The sequence below is a fragment of the Bufo gargarizans genome, chromosome 7 (genome assembly GCF_014858855.1).
Source record: "Bufo gargarizans isolate SCDJY-AF-19 chromosome 7, ASM1485885v1, whole genome shotgun sequence".
Taxonomy (NCBI): domain Eukaryota; kingdom Metazoa; phylum Chordata; class Amphibia; order Anura; family Bufonidae; genus Bufo; species Bufo gargarizans.
The window spans coordinates 191965113-191990700 of record NC_058086.1 but is presented as its reverse complement, the minus strand read 5'-3'; the positions used below and the strand labels follow the sequence as shown (position 1 = coordinate 191990700).

At 43.5% G+C, this 25588-nt stretch overlaps 1 protein-coding gene across 8 annotated transcripts in view; it reads left to right on the top strand.

Annotated features, from left to right (window-relative positions):
* Positions 1–25588, top strand: part of CADPS (calcium dependent secretion activator) — a 448325-nt gene that overhangs the window by 214382 nt on the left and 208355 nt on the right. For all 8 annotated transcript variants that reach the window (XM_044300692.1, XM_044300700.1, XM_044300697.1 and 5 more), the window contains exons 7-9: positions 17682–17793; positions 18645–18784; positions 24432–24498. In XM_044300692.1, the coding sequence (XP_044156627.1) occupies positions 17682–17793; positions 18645–18784; positions 24432–24498 (319 nt within the window). The remainder of the gene's footprint in view (positions 1–17681; positions 17794–18644; positions 18785–24431; positions 24499–25588) is intronic.

Genomic DNA, 25588 nt, shown 5'->3' with positions numbered 1-25588 from the left:
AAATACCAAAGAGAAAGTGTTGGTTAAAAATAAGTTGCTTTAAAGCGGCAAATAAATTATTGATTGCGGCATATAGTTTCCTTGCAGCTGAAACTGGAGCAATAATCAATAATCCACTGCATTAAAATAAAGTGTTATAATAAAATAATTTACAGAACATTTATTCACTCTTTCCTTCTTCACCTGGAGTCTTCAATAGAGATGAGCAAAGTTTTGAGAAATTCTTGAATCACAAATCGCTTTTCATTGCATGGAGCAGGCGCAATGACAGGATACTGTGGGGTGCACTGTAACGCTAGGTTGAGCCGAGCCCCGGTCTCTTTCCTGCAGAGCGGTGCCCACTTCCAGCCTGAGCCCAGCTGCCCAGAACACTGATCCTGAGCCGCTGGAGTCTTCAGAACTGGAAGTATTTACAGTAATTCACTGTACTCTACCAGGTGTGTAGATTTTAATGTGTGTGTGTTGTGGTGGAGGGCATGAATTCATGCTAGGGTGTAGGAAGGCGGGATCCAGGGGGCCCAAGTAAATTCTTGCCCAGGGTCCAATCAATATTAAAGACGGCCCTAAATGCGGCATCCATGGGGTCAAATGGGGAAGTGCGATCACCGTTTCCTGTCATTGCGCCTGCTGCATGCAATGAAAAGAGATTTGTGATTCAAGAATTTTTCAAAACTTTGCTCATTTCTATTGAATAGCACCCTATAGTATACAGCACCCCATAGTATGCAGTATAGCACCCTATAGTACACATCACTCCACAATATGCAGTATAGCACCACATAGTATACAGCACCCCACAATATGCAGTATAACACCCAATAGTATACAGCACCCCACAGTATGCCGTATAACACCCTATAGTATACAGCACCCCACGATATGCAGTATAGCACCGTATAGTATACAGCACCCTACAGTATGCAGTATAACACCCTATAGTATACAGCACCCCACAGTATGCAGAATAGCACCCTATAGTATACAGCACCCCACAGTATGCAGTATAACACCCTATAGTATACAGCACACCACAGTATGCAGTATAACACCCTATAGTATAAAGCACCCCACAGTATGCAGTATAACACCCTATAGTATACAGCACCCTACAGTATGCAGTATAGCACCCTATAGTATACAGCATCCAACAATATGTAGTATAGCAACCCATAGTATACAGCACACACAGTGTGCAGTATAACACCCTATAGTATACAGCACCCCACAGTATGCAGTATAGCACCCTGTAGTATACAGCACCCCATAGTATGCCATATAGCACCCTATAGTATACAGCACCCCACAGTATACAGTATAGCACACCATAGTATACAGCACCCCACAGTATGCAGTATAGCACCCCATAGTATACAGCACCCCACAGTATGCACTATAACACCCTACAGTATACAGCACCCCACAGTATGCAGTATAACACCCTATAGTATACAGCACTCAACAGTATGCAGTATAGCACCCCATAGTATACAGCACCCCACAGTATGCAGTATAACACCCTATAGTATACAGCACCCCACAGTATGCAGTATAGCACCCTATAGTATACAGCACCCCATAGTATACTATATAGAACCCTATAGTATACAGCACCCCACAGTATGCAGTATAGCCCCCATAGTATACATCACCCCACAGTATGCAATATAACACCCTATAGTATACAGCACCCCACAGTATGCAGTATAGCACTCTATAGTATACAGCACCCCACTTTATAGTATACAGCACCCCACAGTATGCAGTATAGCACTCTATAGTATACAGCACCCCAGTATGCAATATAACACCCTATAGTATACAGCACACCACAGTATGCACTATAGAACCCTATAGTATATAGCACCCCACAGTATGCAGTATAGCACCCCATAGTATACAGCACCCCACAGTATGCAGTATAACACCCTATAGTTTACAGCACCCCACAGTATGCAGTATATCACCCCATAATATACAGCACCCACACTATGCAGTATAACACCCTATAGTATACAGCACCCAACAGTATGCAGTATAGCACCCTATAGTATACAGCGCCCTATAGTATACAGCACCCCACAGTATGCAGTATAACTCCCTATAGTATACAGCATCCCACAGTATGCAGTATAGCACCCTATAGTATACAGCACCCCACAGTATGCAGTATAGCACTCCATAGTATACAGCACCCCACAGTATGCAGTATAGTACCCTATAGTATACAGCAGCCCACAGTATGCAGTATAGCACCCTATAGTATACAGCACACCACAGTATGCAGTAGTATACAGCACCCCACAGTATGCAGTATAGAACACTATAGAATACAACACCCCACAGTATGCTGCATAGCACCCTATAGTATACAGCACCCCACAGTATGCAATATATAGTATAGCACCCGACAGTATGCAGTATAGCACCCTATAGTATGCAGCACCTAACAGTATGCAATATATAGTATAGCTCCCGACAGTATGCAGTATAGCACCCTATAGTATACAGCACCCGCACTATGCAGTATAGCACCCTATAGTATACAGCACCCCACAGTATGCAGTATAGCACCCTATATTATACAGCACCCCACAGTTTGCAGTATAGCACCCTATAGTATACAGCACTCCACAGTATGCAGTATAGCACCCTATAGTATACAGCACCCCACAGTATGCAGCGTAGCACCCTATAGTATACAGCACCCCACAGTATGCACTATATAGTATAGCACCCAACAGTATGCAGTATAGAACCCTATAGTATACAGCACCCCACAGTATGCAGTATAGCACCCTATGGTATACAGCACCCCACAGTATGCAGTATAGCACCCTATAGTATACAGCACCCCACAGTATGCAGCGTAGCACCCTACAGTATACAGCACCCCACAGTATGCACTATATAGTATAGCACCCGACAGTATGCAGCATAGCACCCTATAGTATACAGCACCCCACAGTATGCAGTATAGCACTCTATAGTATACAGCACCCCACAGTATGCAGTATAACACCCTATAGTATACAGCACACCACAGTATGCAGTATAGAACCCTATAGTATATAGCACCCCACAGTATGCAGTATAGCACCCCATAGTATACAGCACCCCACAGTATGCAGTATAACACCCTATAGTTTACAGCACCCCACAGTATGCAGTATAGCACCCCATAATATACAGCACCCCGCAGTATAACACCCTATAGTATACAGCACCCCACAGTATGCAGTATAACACCCTACAGTATACAGCACCTCACAGTATGCAGTATAACACCCTATATTATACAGCACCACACAGTATGCAGTATAACACCTTATAGTATACAGCACCCCACAGTATGCAGTATAACACCCTATAGTTTACAGCACCCCACAGTATGCAGTATAACACCCTATATTATACAGCACCCTACAGTATGCAGTATAGCACCCTATAGTATACAGCACCTCACAGTATGCAGTATAACACCCTATACAGCAGCCCACAGTATGCAGTATAGCACCCGATAGTATACAGCACCCCACAGTAGGCAGAGAGAAAGGACCTTTGATTACCTCATATCCATGTGACCAGTAATATCGCTATGTTACTGGTCACAGTAAGGTCCTTTCTCCTAAGAGAATCACAGCTCTCACTCTCTCACAGTTCTCTGCCTGGAGTGCCCGAACGCAGGCAGGCATGGCAGCACCACCCTGTGTTGCTGACAGCCAGACACTTGAATTTGTGGTCAGCGGGGCTCAAGAAGCAGCTGCCTTTTGCCCCATGTTGATCACAGCATCTGAGACTTAGCTGCTCAGTGGGTTAATCCGGGGTTAAAAATAAAAATAATATGCTCACCTCATCCACTTGATGGCACAGAGGCCGTCGGCTCCCGTCTTGATTGAAGAAAACCCGACCTTCCGTGAGCATGATGACATCTCCATGCGATCACATCGGCTGCGCTCGGTGGCGTTATCACTAATGACATCACTGCAGCCAGCGTGGTCCCGTGGTGAGGTCCACACTCGCCACAGGTCCTTTGGTGGGTTTTCTTCAATCAAGACGGGAGCCAACGGCCTCTCTGCCATGAAGTAGATGAGGTTAGTATAATTTTTTTTTATCTTCAGCCACTATTTTAGGAAAAATTTATTCGCTACCACGAAGCTCAAGAAAATTCAGCTTCTCGGCATATCACATTTTTACTAATCTTTGTATCGTATTCCGCTTCATATGGTTTGATTCGCTCAACATTCAGTCTTCAATGTGGAAGGTTTTCTTTTGTCTAGATTTTACTGTACAATAGAGAGGTCCCTCACTCAGAACCCTTATCTATTTTCCAGAATGGAGGTGACCTACAAAGAGCTGTGGAGGACCGCATTGCATAGGCAGCCCATAGGTTTTATTGGGGGAGTATGTAATGCATTATTTCTCCTGTGGTGGCGCTGCAGGGGAAAAGAACACTTTCCGCCAGGTTTCTTCACAGATTTGATCTGATCACTGGAGATTCTAGCAATGAGATACCTTGTCATCAGGTTATCAGGGGAGGACCCTCCTTATTCAAAAAGTGTACAGTAGAATACCTTTACTCTTGCTTATCTTTGTCTTCAGTTTATCATAATTTTCCACCAGAGATCCATCAAAGTAAGATAAAGTTCAAAAATAAGAATAGATTTGATAAATGAAACCTTAAATAATGAAGTTTTAGTCATCATGGTTCATAATGACCCCAGCAGGGTATTTTTGCTAAAAAAAAAAATCTTAATAGGAGTATTTCATTCCTTAAAGCTCCGCCATATGTGGGAACAATTAGGAGCTAAGATAAGACAAATTGCACTCCGTTAATTGCTGTCGCCATCGGTTTCTTGTTGGCATCATCATCTTGTAGGGGAGAGGTGACTTAAGAGATTTATGAACAGAGCACAGCAATCTCTTTGCCCATAAGGCCGCCCTGATATAATGAGGTCATGTGCTGCACGTCCAGTGACTGATGATCTCCGAACACAAAATAATTGAATACTAAGAATAATAATCTTTATGGAATTGTGGCTCAAAACACCATGAAAATCATTAAAGGGGTTCTGCAGTTTGTTTAAACTGATGATCTATCCTCTAGATAGATCATCAGCATCTGATCGGTGGGAGTCCGATCAGCTGTTTGAGAAGGCAGAGGCGCTCCAGCTGCGCTGCAACCTTCTCACTATTTACCGCTGGCCCAGTGACATCATGACTAGTATCAACTTGCCTGGGCGGGGCTAAGCTCCATTCAAGTGAACAGAGTTTAGCCGCACCCAGGCCAGTTGATACTAGTCGTGACATCACTGGGCCAGCGGTAAACAGTGAGAAGGCCGCAGCGCTGCTAGAGCGCCACAGCCTTCTCAAACAGCTGATAGGGGGGGGTCCCGGGTGTCAGACCCCTGCCGATCAGATGCTGATGATCTATCCAGAGGATAGATTATCAGTTTAAACAAACTGCTGAACCCCTTTAACATAACCATGAAAAATGTGTCCCGCTTCAGTGTTTCCAAGTTTTTAAGCTTGTCTTAAAGACTAAAAAAGCAGATACCTAGAAGATAGATATGTTTAGCATGCTTGCCTATTTTCAAAAACCGGAGACCAAGAGAAGGGAGAGATTTTGAGAACATGGCCACACCCTTTTGTATGCCCCTTTACATGGATTCTGAAGCCCCTGTATGTGCTGATGATTCAGGATTGGTCATCAGTATGTGTTCGGTGGGCGTTTCATGCCAGGCAACCATCGCTGATCAGCTGTTTGAAGAGGTTGCGGCACTCCTCTCCATCTTTTTGATGGCAGCTGTGCTTGGTTTTGAAGCTCTGCCCCATTCACTTGAATGGGACAGAGCAGAACCTAGGCCATGTGATGATTAATGTGACGTCACTTGCCTAAAAAGGGGGCACGCCTTACTCTCTTTGAAATGTAACTGTCATATTTTTTTTATTTACTAGTTTATTAGAGCTAGGCATGTATAACTGAGTTAGTCTGTTAATAATTCTCAAAAGATCCGTAATTACCTTATAATAACAGCTTTCTTTAATGTCCCATGTCAGTTTTCATTGGTCCCTTGAAAGATCGTTGCTATGCCTTTTCTGTCTCCAACCCAGTGTAAACAGAAGACAGAAGGGCGGTCCTCCACACTGCATGCCTGTGTATAGATAGTAACAGGTTTCAGAGTGAGGAGGCGTGTCTCTCAGTAATCCAATCTGATTGGCTGGCAGGAAGCTGCTGGCTAAAGCAAGTGTGTATGTGAAGTGAGGGAAGGCAGTTTTGGCCTCAGAGAGCTGGCAGAGGAGCCATCTTGAGAAGATTATCATAATGCAGGCTTCAAAGCTGTGGTAACTAACGACTTTAATAGAGAAAAGTCCCCAGTTCAAGGCCTCCACTTTTTAGCAAGAGTAGAGAGCTGCTCCAAAGAGCTGTGTCCTCTCTGGTGGACTTAACAAGTTACCCCATAGAATATAGCCGATTACTGGAGACTTCCAAATGAAGACTGAATTGCCCCCACCTTTATGAATGTAGCTTAATCAGGTTTCCTTTTTCGGGTCCCTGAGTCTAATAGATGCTGAGCTTGAGGATATATAGTTTTAATATTTAGCTTCCTATTATTTAATTTACTATTTCCATTTAAAAGCTGTTTAACTGCTGTCAGGATACATAGAGAAAGCCTGTGAATCCTACCAGTGATTGAAAACTCAAACAGAGAATGCCATGTGGGTAGGAGAAGTAGAAATCACAGGCTTTCTCTATGTGGAAAGCGGAGCAGGATTCACAGACTTTCATTATGTGGTCAGGAGAAGCAGGAATCACAGGCTTTCTCTATGTGGTTTGGGAAAACAGGACTCACAGGCTTTTACTATATGAGCGGGAGTAACAGAAGTAAAACATTTTCTCCATGTGGATGAGGGAAACAGGGTTCACAGACTTTCTCTATGTGGTCATGAGAAGAAGAACTCACAGGCTTTCTCTATGTTTTTGGGGTAGGACTTGCAAGCAGAACTCATGGACTTTATGTGGGGGGAAAGCAGGACTCACCAGCTTTCTCTGAGCAACAGAAGCAGCACACTCACAGGCTTTCTCTATGTGGACAAGATAAGCAGGACTCACTGGCTTTTGCTATGTGGTTAGGAAAAGTAGGAATCACAGGCTTTCTCTATATGGAGAGGGCAGCAGGATTCACAGACTTTCATTATGTGGTCAGGAGAAGCACGGATCACAGGCTTTGTCTATGTGGTTGGGAAACAAGACTCACTATATAACTGGACACAAAACTTTTCTCCATGTGAATGAGGACTCAAAGTCTCTCTCTATGTGGTCATGAGAAGAAGGACTCAGACTTTCTCTATATGGATGAGAGAAGCAGGACTCACTGGCTTTTACTACGTGGATAGGAGAAGCAGGACTCACAGGCTTTCTCTATATGGACAGGAATAGCAGGATTTACAGACCTTCATTATATGTTCAGGAGAAGCATGAATTACAGGCTTTCTCTATGTGGGCAGAGGAAGCAGAACTCATGGACTTTATATGGGGGAAAGCAGGACTCATCAGCTTTCTCTGGGCAACAGAAGCAGCACTCACAGTCTTTCTCTATGTGGACAAGATAAGCAGGACTCACTGGCTTTCTCTATGTGGACAAGATAGGAAGGACTCACTGGCTTTCTCTATGTGGACAAGATAAGAAGGACTCACTGGCTTTCTCTATGTGGACAAGATAAGAAGGACTCACTGGCTTTCTCTATGTGGACAAGATAAGAAGGACTCACTGGCTTTCTCTATGTGAACAAGATAAGAAGGACTCACTGGCTTTCTCTATGCGAACAAGATAAGCAGGACTCATCAGCTTTCTCTATGTGGACATGATAAGCAGGACTCACCGGCTTTCTCTATGTGGACAAGATAAGCAGGACTCACTGGCTTTCACTATGTGGACAAGATAACACAGACTCACTGGCTTTCTCTATGTGGACAACATAGGAAGGACTCACTGGCTTTCTCTATGTGGACAAGATAAGGCTACTTTCACACTAGCGTTCGGGCGGATCCGTTCTGAACGGATCCGCTCATATTAATGCAGACGGAGGCTCCGTTCAGTACGGATCCGTCTGCATTAATAACTTTAAAAAAATTCGCAAGTGCGAAAGTAGCCTGCGCGGATCCGTTCAGACTTTCAATGTAAAGTCAATGGGGGACGGATCCGCTTGAAGATTGAGCCACATTGTGGCATCTTCAAACGGATCCGTCCCCATTGACTTACATTGAAAGTCTGGACGGATCCGCACGGATCCGCACGCCTCCGAACGGCCAGGCGGACACCCGAACGCTGCAAGCAGCGTTCAGCTGTCCGCCTGTCCGTGCGGAGGCGAGCGGAGCGGAGGCTGAACGCCGCCAGACTGATGCAGTCTGAGCGGATCCGCCTCCATTCAGACTGCATCAGGGCTGGACGGCTGCGTTCGGGTCCGCTCGTGAGCTCCTTCAAACGGAGCTCACGAACGGAAACCCGAACGCTAGTGTGAAAGTAGCCTAAGAAGGACTCACTGGCTTTCTCTATGTGGACAAGATAAGCAGGACTCACTGGCTTTCTCTATGTGGACAAGATAAGAAGGACTCACTGGCTTTCTCTATGTGAACAAGATAAGGACTCACTGGCTTTCTCTATGCGAATAAGATAAGCAGGACTCGCCAGCTTTCTCTATGTGGACATGATAAGCAGGACTCACCGGCTTTCTTTATGTGGACAAGATAAGCAGGACTCACTGGCTTTCACTATGTGGACAAGATAACACAGACTCACTGGCTTTCTCTATTTGGACAAGATAAGAAGGACTCACTGGCTTTCTCTATGTGGACAAGATAAGAAGGACTCACTGGCTTTCTCTATGTGGACAAGATAAGAAGGACTCACTGGCTTTCTCTATGTGGACAAGATAAGCAAGACTCACTGGCTTTTACTACATGGATAGGAGAAGCAGGACTCACTGGCTTTCTCTATATGGACTGGAGTAGCAGGATTTACAGACTTTCATTATGTATTCAGGAGAAGCATGAATTACAGGCTTTCTCTATGTGGGCAGAGGAAGCAGAACTCATGGACTTTATGTGGGGGAAAGCAGGACTCACCAGCTTTCCCTGGGCAACAGAAGCAGCACTCACAGTCTTTCTCTATGTGGACAAGATAAGCAGGACTCACTGGCTTTCTCTATGTGGACAAGATAGGAAGGACTCACTGGCTTTCTCTATGTGGACAAGATAAGAAGGACTCACTGGCTTTCTCTATGTGGACAAGATAAGCAAGACTCACTGGCTTTCTCTATGTGGACAAGATAAGAAGGACTCACTGGCTTTCTCTATGTGAACAAGATAAGAAGGACTCACTGGCTTTCTCTATGTGGACAAGATAAGCAGGACTCACCAGCTTTCTCTATGTGGAGAAGATGAGCAGGACTCACCGGCTTTCTCTATGTGGACAAGATAAGCAGGACTCACTGGCTTTTTCTATGTGAACAAGATAAGAAGGACTCAGTCTCTCTATGTGGACAAGATAAGCAGGACTCACTGGCTTTCACTATGTGGACAAGATAACACGGACTCACTGGCTTTCTCTATGTGGACAAGATAAGAAGGACTCACTGGCTTTCTCTATGTGGACAAGATAAGAAGGACTCACTGGCTTTCTCTATGTGGACAAGATAAGCAGGACTCACTGGCTTTTACTATGTGGGTAGGAGAAGCAGGACTCACAGGCTTTCTCTATATGGACAGGAGGAGCAGGATTTACAGCCTTTCATTATGTGTTCAGGAGAAGCATGAATCACAGGCTTTCTCTATGTGGTTTGGGAAAACATACTCATAGGCTTTCTCTATGTGGGTGGAGGAAGCAGACTCACAGGTTTCTGGGTAGGAAAAGCAGACCTTACAAGCTTTTATATGGTTGGGAGAAGCAGCACTCACAGTCTTTTTCTGTGTGTTCGAGAGAAGCAGGACTTATAGGCTTTTTCTATGGGGACTGAGAGAAGCAGGACTTATAGGCTTTTTCTATGGGGACTGAGAGAAGCAGGACTTATAGGCTTTTTCTATGTGGTCAAGAGAAGGAGGACTCACAGGCTCTTAAATTTCTGGTGGAAATGAAACAGCTTTACATACAGTTGCAAGAAAAAGTTTGTGAACCCTTTGGAATTTTATGGATTTCTGCACAAATTGGTCATAAAATGTGATCTGATCTTTATCTAAGTCACAATAGACAATCACAGTCTGCTTAAACTAATAACACACAAAGAATTAAATGTTACCATGTTTTTATTGAACACACCATGTAAACATTCACAGTGCAGGTGGAAAAAGTATGTGAACCCCTAGTCTAATTACATCTCCAAGAGCTAATTGGAGTGAGGAGTCAGCCAACTGGAGTCCAATCAATGAGATGAGATTGGAGGTGTTGGTTACAGCTGCCCTGCCCTATAAAACACACACCTGTTCTGGGTTTGCTTTTCACAAGCAGCATTGCCTGATGTGAATGATGCCTCGCACAAAAGAGCTCTCAGAAGACCTACGATTAAGAATTGTTGACTTGCATAAAGCTGGAAAGGGTTATAAAAGTATCTCCAAAAGCCTTGCTGTTCATCAGTCCACGGTAAGACAAATTGTCTATAAATGGAGAAAGTTCAGCACTGCTGCTACTCTCCCTAGGAGTGGCCGTCCTGTAAAGATGACTGCAAGAGCACAGCGCAGACTGCTCAATGAGGTGAAGAAGAATCCTAGAGTGTCAGCTAAAGACTTACAAAAGTCTCTGGCATATGCTAACATCCCTGTTAGCGAATCTACGAGACGTAAAACACTAAACAAGAATGGATTTCATGGGAGGATACCACAGAGGAAGCCACTGCTGTGCAAAAAAACATTGCTGCACATTTACAGTTTGCACAAGAGCACCTGGATGTTCCACAGCAGTACTGGCAAAATATTATGTGGACAGATGAAACCAAAATTGAGTTGTTTGGAAGAAACACACAACATTATGTGTGGAGAAAAAGAGGCACAGCACACCAAAATCAAAACCTTATCCCAACTGAAGTATGGTGGTGGGGGCATCATGGTTTGGGGCTGCTTTGCTGCATCAGGGCCTGGACGGATTGCTATTATCAAGGGAAAAATGAATTCCCAAGTTTATGAAAGACATTTTGCAGTAGAACTTAAGACCGTCTGTCCACCAGCTGAAGCTCAACAGAAGATGGATGTTGCAACAGGACAACGGCCCAAAGCATAGAAGTAAATCAACAACAGAGTGGCTTAAACAGAAGAAAATACACCTTCTGAAGTGGCCCAGTGAGTCCTGACCTCAACCCGATTGAGCTGCTGCGGCATGACCTCAAGAAAGCGATTCACACCAGACATCCCAAGAATATTGCTGAACTGAAACAGTTCTGTAAAGAGATATGGTCACAAATTACTCTTGACCGTTGTGCACGTCTGATCTGCAACTACAGGAAACGTTTGGTTGAAGTTACTGCTGCCAAAGGAGGTTATTAAATCCAAGGGTTCACATACTTTTTCCACCTGCACTGTGAATGTTTACATGGTGTGTTCAATAAAAAACATGGTAACATTTAATTCTTTGTGTGTTATTTGGTTAAGCAGACTGTGTTTGTCTATTGTTGTGACTTAGATGAAGATCAGATCACATTTTATGACCAATTTGTGCAGAAATCCATATAATTCAAAAAGGGTTCACATACTTTTTCTTGCAACTGTATAAAGAAAATCAAAATCATCTCCCCCTCTATTGGAGCTGCCCGCAGAGAGCAGAACTGAATTAAATTAGCAAACCTCAAGGTCCATCTGCGTAACAACAATTTTAGTCGTTTGTTGGAAATACGCTATATCCTACCGCCATTATTCACTGTCTGAAAGTACCAAATGCTGATTGCATAGTTTTTCATGTTACATAGAGAAGTTAGCATTTATCTTAGTCCTTGGCTGTTTGTGCTCTGTGATAGCACCGCCGACCAGAGACATCCCAATCAGCGGGGCCAGATGACAAACTTTGTTCTGCCAGGAGCAATGGTTTAATGCTCTGTGAGTCCTCCTTGCAATCTTATCACCCCAGCCTCCTTTATTTCTACAATCACTTTCCAGGTCTTACTGTAAAATGTTTGACATCTCTTATCTAATTAGCGCTTCATATATACCCGGAGCCTCCTACGATTGCGAACCTCATCTCCAGTTCCTTTTAATTTAGGGTTTCGGTCCCTCGGTGGCATCATCCCGTGAAAAATTCTGATGAAAATGATTGTTTGTTTTTTTAGTTAGCAACATTTGTCAGTAACATATGGTATGGGAGCAAGCGGCAAATGTGATGGTTTTACTAGCAAAGAGGAGAGATGTTTGGAAAGCAGATGCTGTCGTGCAGAGCGTGGAGCAGTTTCCTTCTCTGTAAAGAGTATCTATCACTACCCTGACATCTCCATGTCTTGGAGCAGGAGAGGCGATATTAATAAGAGCTGACGAAACAATGCAACACTCCTTGTATTGTTCTCTTTTTCGGGAAGGTATTGGCTGCTGTAATCAGTTCCCCATTGCTCATATTATTGCTATCGGCAGCAAGAACCTAAATCCTTCTAGTGCTGGTATTTCCGAAAAGAAAAATGTTCTAAAAATGGTGATGTGGTAGCTACATGGAAAGCGCTGCTAGATTCCATGCTTGAGTTTAGATGTGATCAGGACCATTACATTGACTTTGTGTGATCACTAGTGTTGACCGCAAATTTTTGAATAGCGAATTTTAATAGCGAATATCGGCACTTCGAGAATTCGCGAAAATTTTAAACATAGTGCTATATATTCGTAATGACGAATATTCGTCATTTTTTTCCATCTGAACACATGATTCCTCCCTGCTCCTTGCTTGTGGGCCAATGACGTCAAGAAGCAGGGAGGAATCATGTGTTCACTTCAGATGGAAAAAAATTACGAATAGTCTAAAAAACTAATATATAGCACTATATTGAATATAGTGCTATATCTTAGTTTTTTTGAATATTCATGATTTTTTTTCCATCTGAAGTCATGAATTCCTCCCTGCTCAAGTTGCTTGTGGGCCAATGATCTATAGCGCTATATATTCGTTTTTGACCCACGCCTGTATTGAGCACGCAACATTAGCATATTACGCGATCATTACCTTTCCGATTTTCACGTAAAAAAAAAAAGAATGTAGACTATAATGAATATACGAATTCGCGAATATATGACGAATATTCTACAAAATATTTGCAAAATATCACAAATTCGAATATGACCCCTGCTGCTCATCACTAGTGATCACCTATAGGTCAGTTGGCTATCTAGGAAGTTTACCATAGACAGGGTCTATATTAAAAGGCTCCATGGTTGAATACAGAATTGGCCTAACATCCCATTGAGACCTCAGGCAAACGTACTATGCCTTCATTTATTAAGTTGATACATTTCATAATATATCTGCATCTACATGATAAAATTGAGGAAATCTTGCTGCATGTAGCCGCCAATATTGCTGGCCATTATAGGACTTGTATCTGGCATTTTTAGCCGTTTTTCTCTGTACATGTTGAATAGGTTTGAGCACTGCCATCTTAATTGAAGATCTTGTACAAAATCCTGTGCGCGGTGACGTGTGAAGTCACCACACCGGCCGACGTGATGACGATATTACGGGCTGGAAAAGATTTCATGCTAGATCTTCAATCCGGATGGCGGTGGCCAGCTCTTTGCGATCAAATGGATGAGGGTAAGTATGATTTTATAATATTTTTTTTATTTTACACTGTATTATTGCAGTCAGATGCCGCGATCAGCTATGAACATGACATGTGAGGGGTTCATGTACGGGGGAAGGGGGGGGGGGTTGGGGTAGCAGAGCAATCGCCGCACCCTGTTATTGCACCCACTACTTACAAAGAATTTCAATGGCTTTTGCCACGAGATAACCAAGATAATACTGTGCCATGTGTTATCAGAGGCAATTTTAGCTCTGCTACATCTGCAGCTATGCAGTCTCTTTAGTGTGTCAAAGAGACTGACAAATGGTTGGTTAATTCCTTCTAATGTCATACATTGTATGCCATGTTATGTATGTCAACCAGTATACTGTATGTGGATGGCAATCCCAAGGTTGATAACTTTGGCTCAGCCATCAAAGGAGCTTAGATGTGGGCTGGCTCTACCCCCTATCCTTTTTGGAGAGTCTAGACTAGAGTTTCCGAGAGGAAGGAAGCAAAGTCCATGTGCTTATTCTTCTTCTTGGGCCTCAAGTTCCAGATACTAACAGATCTCTGCAAGATCTACAGAAAAAGAGAGAAAAGGAGAACTTGGAATCTGCATAGCCAAATATAGGAGTTAGTAAGTTAATCTGCAACTACAGCCATTCAGACTTTACTGCAGGGGAGGGATACTGCTAGGATATCCTGCACACCTGGACACTTCCCGGCCAGATGTGCCATCAAGGCCCTGCATGCCACAGTGGACACTATAGCCACGGTCGTCAGAGTACTATTGCCTGCCATAGATTCTACTAAAAGAGACTTTAGCAAGATGGAGAGGAAAGAGGACCATAACTCCCATCCTGGATAGAATCCATACACTGCTAGCTGGGAGAGAATAGCACTGTCAAATGCTAGACCTGTGTCTTGTTATGGATGTACTAACACTCTTCCTATTTTGCACTAAGAAAAGATGTTTATTCTTCTATCTCTGGCCTGATTTTCTCACTCCTACACCATATGTCGGCCACTGCATTCTACACCCCCTGCTTGCACCCATGCAGACACTGAACCTCATGGGCATCCGCACCCAAACTACCATCAGACAGGAGCCCTGGTTTCTGCATATACCCAAAATAGTACCATCTAAAAATACAACGTGCCCGACTATGTTGACTAAAAAATAAGAATGTTACGGTTTTAGAAATGCGGAGATGAAAGAAAACAAAAATAAGTAAATCTTATATTGAAGTCTAAAATAGGCCACGTCCTTAAGGGGTTAATTAGAATAAAATCAATTCTATATTTCTTGTATTTTAACATTAAAGGAGGTTGAATCATTTTATCCAGGCGCGTAGAGATTCCAGTCGCACCCAGGCCTTTCAGCAAGAAGATTGCTCTGCCCTATATGCGGACACCAGTATTTTAACTGGCACAGGGTAGGGGGCACCATTACAAATTTTGTATGGGTGCCCAGGAGCTTTAATCTACCCCCTGGCTTTGTCAGCATTACACCACCCTGTACCGTAACAGTCGCAGTTTTCTGTCCCGTCTTGAACTCTTAATTTGCGGACAGAACCGACGTGCCGCTACCTGCTCGCTTCGGGCGTCCCCATTTGTTATATAGTTCACAGCTGCCGTGCTGGGCAAATGACTACTATGCCCGCGCTCATCCTCTAAAGATCAAATGCATTTGCTGGCAGGCACCAGATGCTGAACTCCAGCCAGCAGATAGGATGCAGTGTGATATTAGGCACAACGGAGGAGGAGTGCTTCGTTGCATATATTTGTCTGTGTTTTTGCTGGTCTCTGGGTAGGAAAAATGGCCACAGGGAGGAGAGATGACTGCAGAAGCTTTTTACTGGATCTTCTTAAAGGGCACCTGCCCACAATATCAACCCTAATAAACCAGACACACAACCTGGTAGGGTTGGTCGTGCAAATCAGGGCTTCAGTGCATCAAGGGGCCTTCACCGGTGCACCACAGCTTTCCGCCGCTAGCCACATGCACAAAGAATAAAAGTTTTTGGTTTTTTTCTGGAACTCTACAACTGATTTTCAAAAGACAGGTATCATTTTATTCAGCAAGATCAACCCTAACAGGCAGTGTGATTGGATTAATAGGCTTAAAGGGGTATTCCGGTTGTTACACGTTACCCTCTATCAACAGAATAGGGGACAACTATTAGATCGGTGGGGTCCTTTCATGGAAACCATATAGAGGTGCTGATGGGAGGGCAAAGGGAGACACTTCTTCTGTCTAAAACTTTGGCTACACAGCAATTTGGCTGCACGTTTTCCAGAATTGCAAAAAACCCTATACTGCTGGATTGTTTTGCTATTCGGGAGTCAAGGTTGCGGCAAACACGAGAGTCGCGCTGCAACCCCAATCATTTCTATGGTTGCCCTGCTACACTGCAATACTTGGGTGCTCGACACATGTTGCGCCCTTAATTGCTGTGTAGCTGAACTCTAACTGCTTAGGCTACTTTCACATTCAAGTTTTGGGCGGATCCGTCATGGATCTGCAAAAACTGATCCGTTACAATAATACAACTGCATGCATCTGTCATGAACGGATCCGTTTGTATTATCTGTAACATAGCCAAGATGGATCCGTCATGAACTTTATTGAAAGTCAATGGGAGACGGATCAGTTTTCTATTGTGACAGATTGTGTCAGAGAAAACGGATCCGTCCCCATTGACTTGCATTGTGTGTCAGGACGGATCCGTTTGGCTCAGTTTCATTAAGCCGACAGCAAAACGCTGCAGGCAGCCTCCAGAGCGGAATGGAGACTGATCGGAGGCAAACTGATGCATTCTGAGCGGATCCTTTTCCATTCAGAATGCATTAGGGAAAAACTGATCCGTTTTGGACCGCTTGTGAGAGCCCATGACTGATCTCACAAACGGAAAGCCAAAACGCTAGTGTGAAAGTAGCCTTAGATGCCACATTCGCTATTAACTGTGGCATCTAAGAGATTAAATAGTGATGATCAGAGCTCAATTTGCTGTTGGAATTGGATCTAATGGCTGTCAGCTTCATATTACAGCTGATACCTGCTACTATTAGCGCAGGCACAGCTCTTGCACCCGTATCCTCACCATGCCATACCTCTATGTTGCTCGAGGATCTCCCGCCAGCACTGTAAATGTACGCTACTGGGAAGTATACCCTCTATACATGCCATCCAACACTTTATGTTTATGGGTGCCTTCATGTAGTTTTTAATCGAAGAGTAACAGTTAAAAAAAAAACTTTAAAAAAAAAACATGTAAAATTATGCTTGTGGCAAAAGTCAGACCCAACCAGAATCTGCAACATAGAATATTTTCTCATGACATCCATGGGCAGGAAGGAAAACCAAAGGGGGAACTGCTCTTAGTGGGTCTCCATACTGGGGGTTTTCTAAGCAGAGTTTTCCCTCTATGACATCTATATGCCTTATTAGGACACATGCGCAGGTATTGATTGCACAACCCCTATGAGATATCTTCCAGAGGTTTCCAGATCACCCTAACCCTACATAGTATATGGGTCTGGATGGCAACACCTTCAGGTACAGCCCATTGCTCCCCATCTATGTACATTTGGCCCACCATCACAAACAGAAAACTGTGATCACACCACAGAACTTTTTTTCTGGAACATAAATATACTTTTTTTTTAGACCTGAAAATGTCTTTGTATTGAATGGGTTAAATGAAACAAGTTGTATTACTGCTGATCTGCAACATCTTGCACCTACAAGATCTTAGCACCGAACCACCATTGCAGACATCTGTCTCACATTAACTAGAGAGACAATTAACACATTTCTTGTCACAGAGTTGTAGCACATTTTTGTGCTACATTGTCATTTCAGATTTAACCCGTTCCTTGACCTCCTTATCACAATTACATTGTGACTCATATTTATTTGCCTCTTTTTCTTCCAGTTGGGGCACACAAGGGGATTTCAGTACCACCCACGCCCTACCTGCCGTCAAGGTCAAGCTCTTCACCGAAAGCACCGGAGTTCTTGCTCTGGAGGATAAAGAACTTGGACGGGTAAGAACTGGTAGGACACCTGTTGATGCCAGTGTGACATTTCTCACCATCTACGCACAGGCAGCATTTGGACAAAAAAATTATGTCTGGTATATAGAGTCAAAACATATGCTAGTCACAGCAGAAGAAGACCAAGAGGTCAATATTGTCATATGGTCCCCCTAGTTGTATTTTTATTTTTTTATTGAAATTCTTTTGGAAAGTTCATCATCATCATTCTTGAACTTACAGTAGCTTCAGTGGACAGTGAACTGGTCAACTCAACACCTGTCCACTATTCAGGCAAATGGACATCATAGAGGGCAGGGACGGACTGGGAATTTAAAGTGGCCTTGGAAAAAAACTTAAAAGTGGCCTCAGTGTTGCAGGTGGGTCCAAATTGACAGAAGGCGGAGCAAAACAAGTAGGCGTGGACAACAGAAGTAGGCAGGACCAGCAATACCATAATGCAGAAAATACCGCCCCAGCAGAACTAAATACCACAGTGCAGCATAAAATACTGTCGCCAGCACTACAGTATAAAATTGTATCATCGGCCTGAGGACAGCAATACAGCTGAATTCAGGAGGGCCCCTGCAGCGGCTGGCCAGGGGCATAAGTGGCTGATGCTCCAGACCGACGGCCAGGAGGAGGGTTCTGGCGGCCCCCTAGGCATCGACCCACTGGGAAATTTGCCTGTGGGGTCTATGGCCAGTCCGCCCCTGATAGAGAGTAGGGTCCTTGTTTGGAAACTTTCTCTATAGATAGATATAAATAATAATGTCAAAAGTGCATAATACATTTTTGGTGCATTTTTCTTCCAAATGATTCTCCATTGTATTTTTTCTGTCATTTACTTGTGTGTTTTAAAGGTTGTACTACACCCAACACCCAACAGTCCCAAACAGTCGGAGTGGCATAAAATGACAGTGTCAAAAAATTGCCCTGATCATGACTTGAAGATCAAATTAGCAGTCCGAATGGATAAACCACAGAACATGAAGCATTGTGGGTAAGTAGCACAGTCGTAGCTAAATCACGACTGTAAGTTGAAATAAGAATAAAATATGGCGGCGCTCTTGTCTATGGGCTGTTTATGGTATTGTAAGTCATGAATGAAGATGAGATACAATTTTTATATTGTATGGTCCATGCCTTAAAGGGAACCTGTGACCGGGAAATTCACCGATAAACTCAGCTGAATGGTAATGATACCTTTCACTTAGTGATCCGATGCTTCATTCTGGAGAAAAATTACTTTTAATTGATATGGAAATTAGCTGTTAAGTGCATCAAGGGCGGGCCCAATACACTCTGTGCACCCTTGCTCCTCCTGCTTCTAATGCTGTGTGCAGAACCTGGTATTCTGGACTTCATAGAAAAACATATGAAACATATTAAAGCATTTATTCTGGGAGTACAATGTTGATGACCCTTTCTCAGGATAGGTCTTCAGTATCAGATCGGCGGGGGTCCGACTCCCATCAGCCCCACTCAGGGGCGTAACTACCATAGTGGCAGACTATGTGACTGCTATGGGGCCCAGGGCAAGAGGCGGCCCAGACTTAGTTGGGATTATCTCTTCTTCTACTGGAGGTGAAAACTTGGTCAGGACTCTACCCTCTAAGAGAACAACTTTTAGCAAATGAAGCAGTGGAAAAAATGGCCCAAGGGTCATTGAAAGGGGTTTAGGCGGAAACCTTTCGGTCCTGTGTGGGGGGCCTGGTTTGATCCTTTCTATGGGGCCCTTACTTCTCCATATACACCACTGGCCCCGCTGATCAGCTGTTTGAAGAGGCCGCAGAACTCAATGAGCACTTCAGTCTCATCACTGCAGTCCAAGCACAGCACCATACATTGTATACAGTCGGTGCTTGATGTTGGATCCCAGGTCCATTCACTTGAGGCCTCATGACCATATCTGTTTGGGGTTTACAAAACACGGATTCACACAACACAGATGACTCTGTGTTGAGTCCGTTTTTTTGCTGACCCATAGACTTCAATAGGTTTATGGTCTGCATTTTGCGGCCAAGAATAAGACAAGTTCTATCTTTTTGCAGAATGGACACACGGGTGTGGACAGCACATGGATGCCGTCCGTGTGTGGTCCGTTTTTTTTTTTTTTTGCAGTCTCATTGAAATGAATGGTTCCATGTGCAAGCCACAAAAAATGTGGATCGTATACAGATGCAAAATATGGTCTTGTGCATGAGGCCTGAATGGCACTGAACTGCAAAAACTCCATGTGGCGGATGATCATAACATCACTAGCCTAGGAAGAGGTGGAAACGGTTCACCGGAGAACAGCTGATTGGTGGGGGTGCCGGGAGTCGGACTCCCGCCAATAAGATATTGATGTCCTATCCTGAGGATAGCTCATCAAGATTTTACTCCTGGAAGACCCCTATATTATTATTTTTACTAATCGCTCATCCAGTAATCCAGAACCTTCACATAACAGCAATACAATGTAGGATTTCACAAAGAGCGAGCAGATGTAAGCAAGTAGTAAATTCCCTTCATTATATACTTTTGAACGATAATGCAGAATATATGCTAATCCTCCACTTGTCAAGTCCCATTGAAGCCATATTAAAGGAAGTTTGCTCTACATTCATTGGGTTCAGCTACAATCAGGTGGCAAGCTTCTGCAATTTTATGTTCTGAGACCCCAGTTTATTCCCATGTCATGTGCCCCCTGAGAAAGCATTACCAGTATAAAGTCCCAGAAGGTTCCTATTATCATCATTCCCTGCAGACAAGTCCTCCCCGAGACCAGTGATCTGAGGTCCATGCTTCATCAGCGATTGGAAGTGAAATTCTCCCAGTCTATAGGCATAACCTTAGGAGGCCTGACCGCAGTGTATCCGAGCAGATGAGACTTCGCCTCATGTGTCCTTAACATGAAATCAATGAAAAATGCAGAACACAATGTGATATAGAAAGAGCACGGAGCACCTCAACAAACTCATCAGCCATGTTCTGAACCCATCTGGAAACTTAAATCTATAGATTACATGGGCGATTGAGCTATTCCAAAGAAATTTCCCATTTATTAGTCCAATAAAAAATAAATTAAAAAAATCGAAAAAATTAGTCATTGTCACCATTCACAGAACTTGACGTATAGTCATAAAGACTATAGAAAACGAACCTAATGTAAAGCCCTCTAGAAGGGTGGATGAACATCTTGCCTCACATATTCATGCATGACATGGATAGACTATTGTGTACTGCTTCATTTCCCCTGTGGTGGCGCTGCAGGGAAATTGAACACTTACTACCAGATTCCCTCACTGATCACATCTGATCACTGAAGGTTCTAACAGCAGGGCATTGTGTGATCAGCTTATCACCCGGGGTCCTTCGATCCAAAAAGAGATTGGAGCAGATTTGCAAAAACTACTTCTAAGGGTCCATTCACACATCTGTGTGTGTTTTGCGGATCCACGGATCTGCAAAACACGAACACCAGCAATGTGCGATCCGCATTTTGCGGACCGCACATCGCCGGCACTATAATAGAATATGCCTAATCTTGTCCGCAATTGCGGACAAGAATAGGACATGTTCTATTTTTTTCGGGAATGGGTCCGCATTTCCGGATCCGGGCAGCACATCGTGCAGCCCCATAGAAATGAATGGGTTCGCAATTCCGTTCCAAAAATGTGGAACAGAATTGCGGACGTGTGAATGGATCCTTAGAGTAGATATGGCTGGCGGCAGTTGAGGGATGGAATTGAGCATAGACCACCGCCTCAGGTGGACGTGCACATTACTACAGTATATGAATTAAACACCAGGAGGCGCCGTTATAATTAAGTAAATAGAATATTTCACAACTGGAGCATTATTTTAATGGAAAGTAAATTACAAAAGTAAGTAGATCACATTTAACCCTTTAACACATAATGCTGTAAATCAGTAAATGTACGACATTATGGAGAAGGAAGTGTATGGAGCACTTGACCCGCTCCATAAATGGCGGGTGCCGGCTGTATAATACAGCAGGCACCCAGCCACAATGACCTGGATCATTGATCGCACCGGAACCAGTCATCTCACCCCTCCTAAGCTGCATTCAACGGCATTCGTGGCATCTGTTAGGCCTCTGCCTTCCAAATGGAGTCCCCACTATGAAATTACGGGGCTCTGATCGATTACCATGACAGCAAGGATGCTTCAGAAGCCTTCCAGTCCTGCCATGGTAACCTCCCTGCTGCTCTGTGCATGAGAAATAGCTCAGTAGGTAGAGAGGCAAAATCCCATTCACCATAATAGCTCTCTAATATAGTGAATGGGACAAGGGATCAAAAGATCCCAGGTTCTAGCCCCCTAAGGCCTCTTTCACACAAGCGTGGCGTGTGAGGGCCCGATAAGATGCTGGTGTGTTATGGTATAATGCGCAATTTTTCCACACGAGTGCAAAACGTTTTAATGCGTTTTGCACGCGCGTGCCATGTTTGGTACCCAGACCCAAACCCAGACTTCATCACTGAAGTTCAGGTTTGGGTTAGGTGTTGTGTAGATTTTATTATTTTCCCTTATAACATGGTTATAAGGGAAAATAATAGCATTCTTAATACAGAATGCAAAGTAAATTAGGGATGGAGGGGTTAAAAAAAAATAAAAAAAGTTAACTTACCTGCTCCATAGCTGCCGGTCTCTGTTCTATCTTCAGGACCTGGCAAAAGACCTGTGGCGACGTCACTGTGCTCATCACATGGTCCAATCACATGGTTCTTCACCATGGTGAGGGACCATGTGATTGGACCATGTGATGTGACGTCACCACAGGTCCTTAGCCGGCAGCTCAACATTACAGAAGAAGACAGAGATCCGCAACTACGCGATCAAGTGGACTCGTGAGTTATTTTATTTTTATTTTTTAACCCCTCCATCACTATTTTACTTTGCATTCTGTATTCAGAATGCTATTATTTTCCCTTATAACCATGTTATAAGGGAAAATAATAAAGATCGGGTCCCCAGCCCGATCGTCACCTAGCAACCATGCATGAAAATCGCACCGCATCTGCACTTGCTTGCGGATGCTTGCGATTTTCACGCGGCCCTATTCACTTCTATGGGGCCTGCGTTGCGTGAAAAACGCAGAATATAGAGCATGCTGCGATTTTCACGCAACGCACAAGTGATGCGTGAAAATCACCGCTCATGTGCACAGCCCCATAGAAATGAATAGGTCTGGATTCAGTGCGGGTGCAATGCGTTCACATCACGCATTGCACCCGTGCGGAATACTCGCCCGTGTGAAAGGGGCCTAAGGGTACTAAAAGTCAGGCTTGTATTACAGATTATCTGTCCAACCAGAGAAATAGTTAATGTGTAAAACAAAAGATCTGTGTGTGTAAACGACCATCTGACCAGTGATTGGTCAGAAAATCTGTCAGATAATATGTTTGTGTAATACAGGCCTTATTGTGTAAAAAGTAAAAAAAATATGTATATATTAAAAGTTCAAACCCCCCTTTCCCAATTTAATATATAAACAATAAAAAGATTAAACTTAACAAGTGTCGCCAAATCCGAAAATTTCTAAACTATTAAAATATTAACAGTGTTTGTACATCAAATTACCAGGGCCTCTAAGATAACTATCAAAAACACTGGCGACATTGTGATCCTTCTGACACCCTATTTTTCTGCTTGAAGGGGGTTTTCGAGGACTGAAAAAAGGGTCTCCTTTTTTCTCCCCAGAAACAGCGCCATACATGTGCCTGGCTGTGTCTGGTATTGCAGTTCAGGCTCAGAATGGGAATAAGTTGCAAAAACCAGACACAAACCATGGACAGGTGCAGCACTATTAGCAGAAAGAAAGACAAATTAATTTTTCTAGTCCTGGACAAGCACATATATAAAAAAGCTTAGTCACTTTTTAAAGGGAACCTGTACACCAGGATTTTGCGCATAGAGCTGGGGACATGGGCTGCTAGATGGTCGACTAGCATATCTGCAGTACCCAGGTCCTATAGCTCTCTGCGTTTATTGTGTTAAAAAACAGGTTTTGAGTGATATGCAAATGACCTGATATGAGTCCTGTAGCCGGAGATGAGTCAAGCGGAAAGGAGCCCAGCACCGCCCCGCGTCCTCCGAATCTCCTCCTTGCTGGCTGACGTCACAGAGCTGGAGCGCCGAAATCTCGCGATGCGCGAGCTAGCGCATGCGTAGTTCGTTCCCTGTGCTGATGCCAGCACAGGGAATGAACATGATGCCGACACTGCGCATGCGCTAGCTCGCGCATCGCGAGATTTCGGTGCTCCAGCTCTGTGACGTCAGCCAGCAAGGAGGAGATTCGGAGGACGCGGGGCGGTGCTGGGCTCCTTTCCGCTGGACTCATCTCATCTCATGCGTACCATTATTATTTATTTTCTACATCCTTAAGGGTGTTGTATGGGATTTAAAAAAAGAGTGTGCTATTTTTCTAGAAACAGCTTCACTCACGTCTGATATTCACACGAATGCATATGGTTCAGCTGCAATACCAGACACCGCCCAGGGGCAAAAGTGGCGCTATATCTGAAAAAAACTAAATCAGCCCCTTAGATGGCTGCATTTTTTTTTCTTCCACAAAATGACTGTACCCTTCACCGTCCTGTGAATATTTTCTAATTTGCTTTCTCCAAATTGTTCCCCAGGTATTTATGGGCGATTGGTAAAAATGTGTGGAAGAGATGGAAAAAACGCTTTTTTGTCTTGGTCCAGGTAATTTTTCACATATTGTACATTTTATTGGGGTCAACTGTCTTAGTCGCCCATAGCAACCAATCAGATTCTGCCTTTCATTTTCCAAAGGAGCTGTAAAAAATGAAAGGTGGAATCTGATTGGTTGCTATGGGCAACTAAGCCAGTTCTATTTTACACCAGTTTGATAACTGATCTGAAAATATTTTGCCATTTACATGCTGTTAGAAAGCGATCCAGTGAGGTTATAACAAAGTGTATAGCAACATGCAATGTCTCCATGGTAACAGTCTACAAACAAATCCTGTACAATCTCATCCCAGGAGTCATACTCTCTTCTATCTGCATCCTACTTCTTGCCAACCTGGTGGATGTACATTATCTGGAAAGGCAAATAAAAGAAGAGTATGACTGAAAGATCTGACTACACAGAGTTTGATTGTTGTCTGTTACCATGGAGATAAATGTCTTTTGGAGATGTCTACTGAATCTGTATGCAGAAAAGAGTAAGAGATTTTTAATAAAGACTTTGTCAAAAGTTGCTTATAAAAAACAGTTACGAGCTCTATGCTTGCCGGCCAAGTCACAGAAAAAAAACTAAAATTAAAACTTACAGTTACATGCAGTAAGTAGAAAATGTAAGATGGAACGTGAGACATCAAACAATATCAGACCTCTATATTATTTTAAACACCAGACCCGACCCGCTATATACACCTTTGGGGGGATTTTTTTTTATTAGTATTGTTATACTGTCCTCATACACGTTAGCACGGTGTGTAATCTGACATGTAGCTAAACCTTCTCTGTCTTGATAAGAAGAGAAAACTGTACTGCTTTAACCTTCTCTTTATTGATAGTAGATTGACAGGAAAGGTGAAACTACAGAATGCAACAGTAGTATTTCAGAACATAAATATCGATGGTACATGGCATAAGACACAATGCAACAACATAATAAACTGCAGTATAATGACACATAGATAGTGCTCTTACCGACTATGCTTAAAAACAGGCTGAATAACAGATGATGGGGCAGGAAAACCAGTGAGAGTGTGTGGCTCCTGAGACATAAGATGGTGGCTGCTTGCTATACCAGCACAAGACTAGA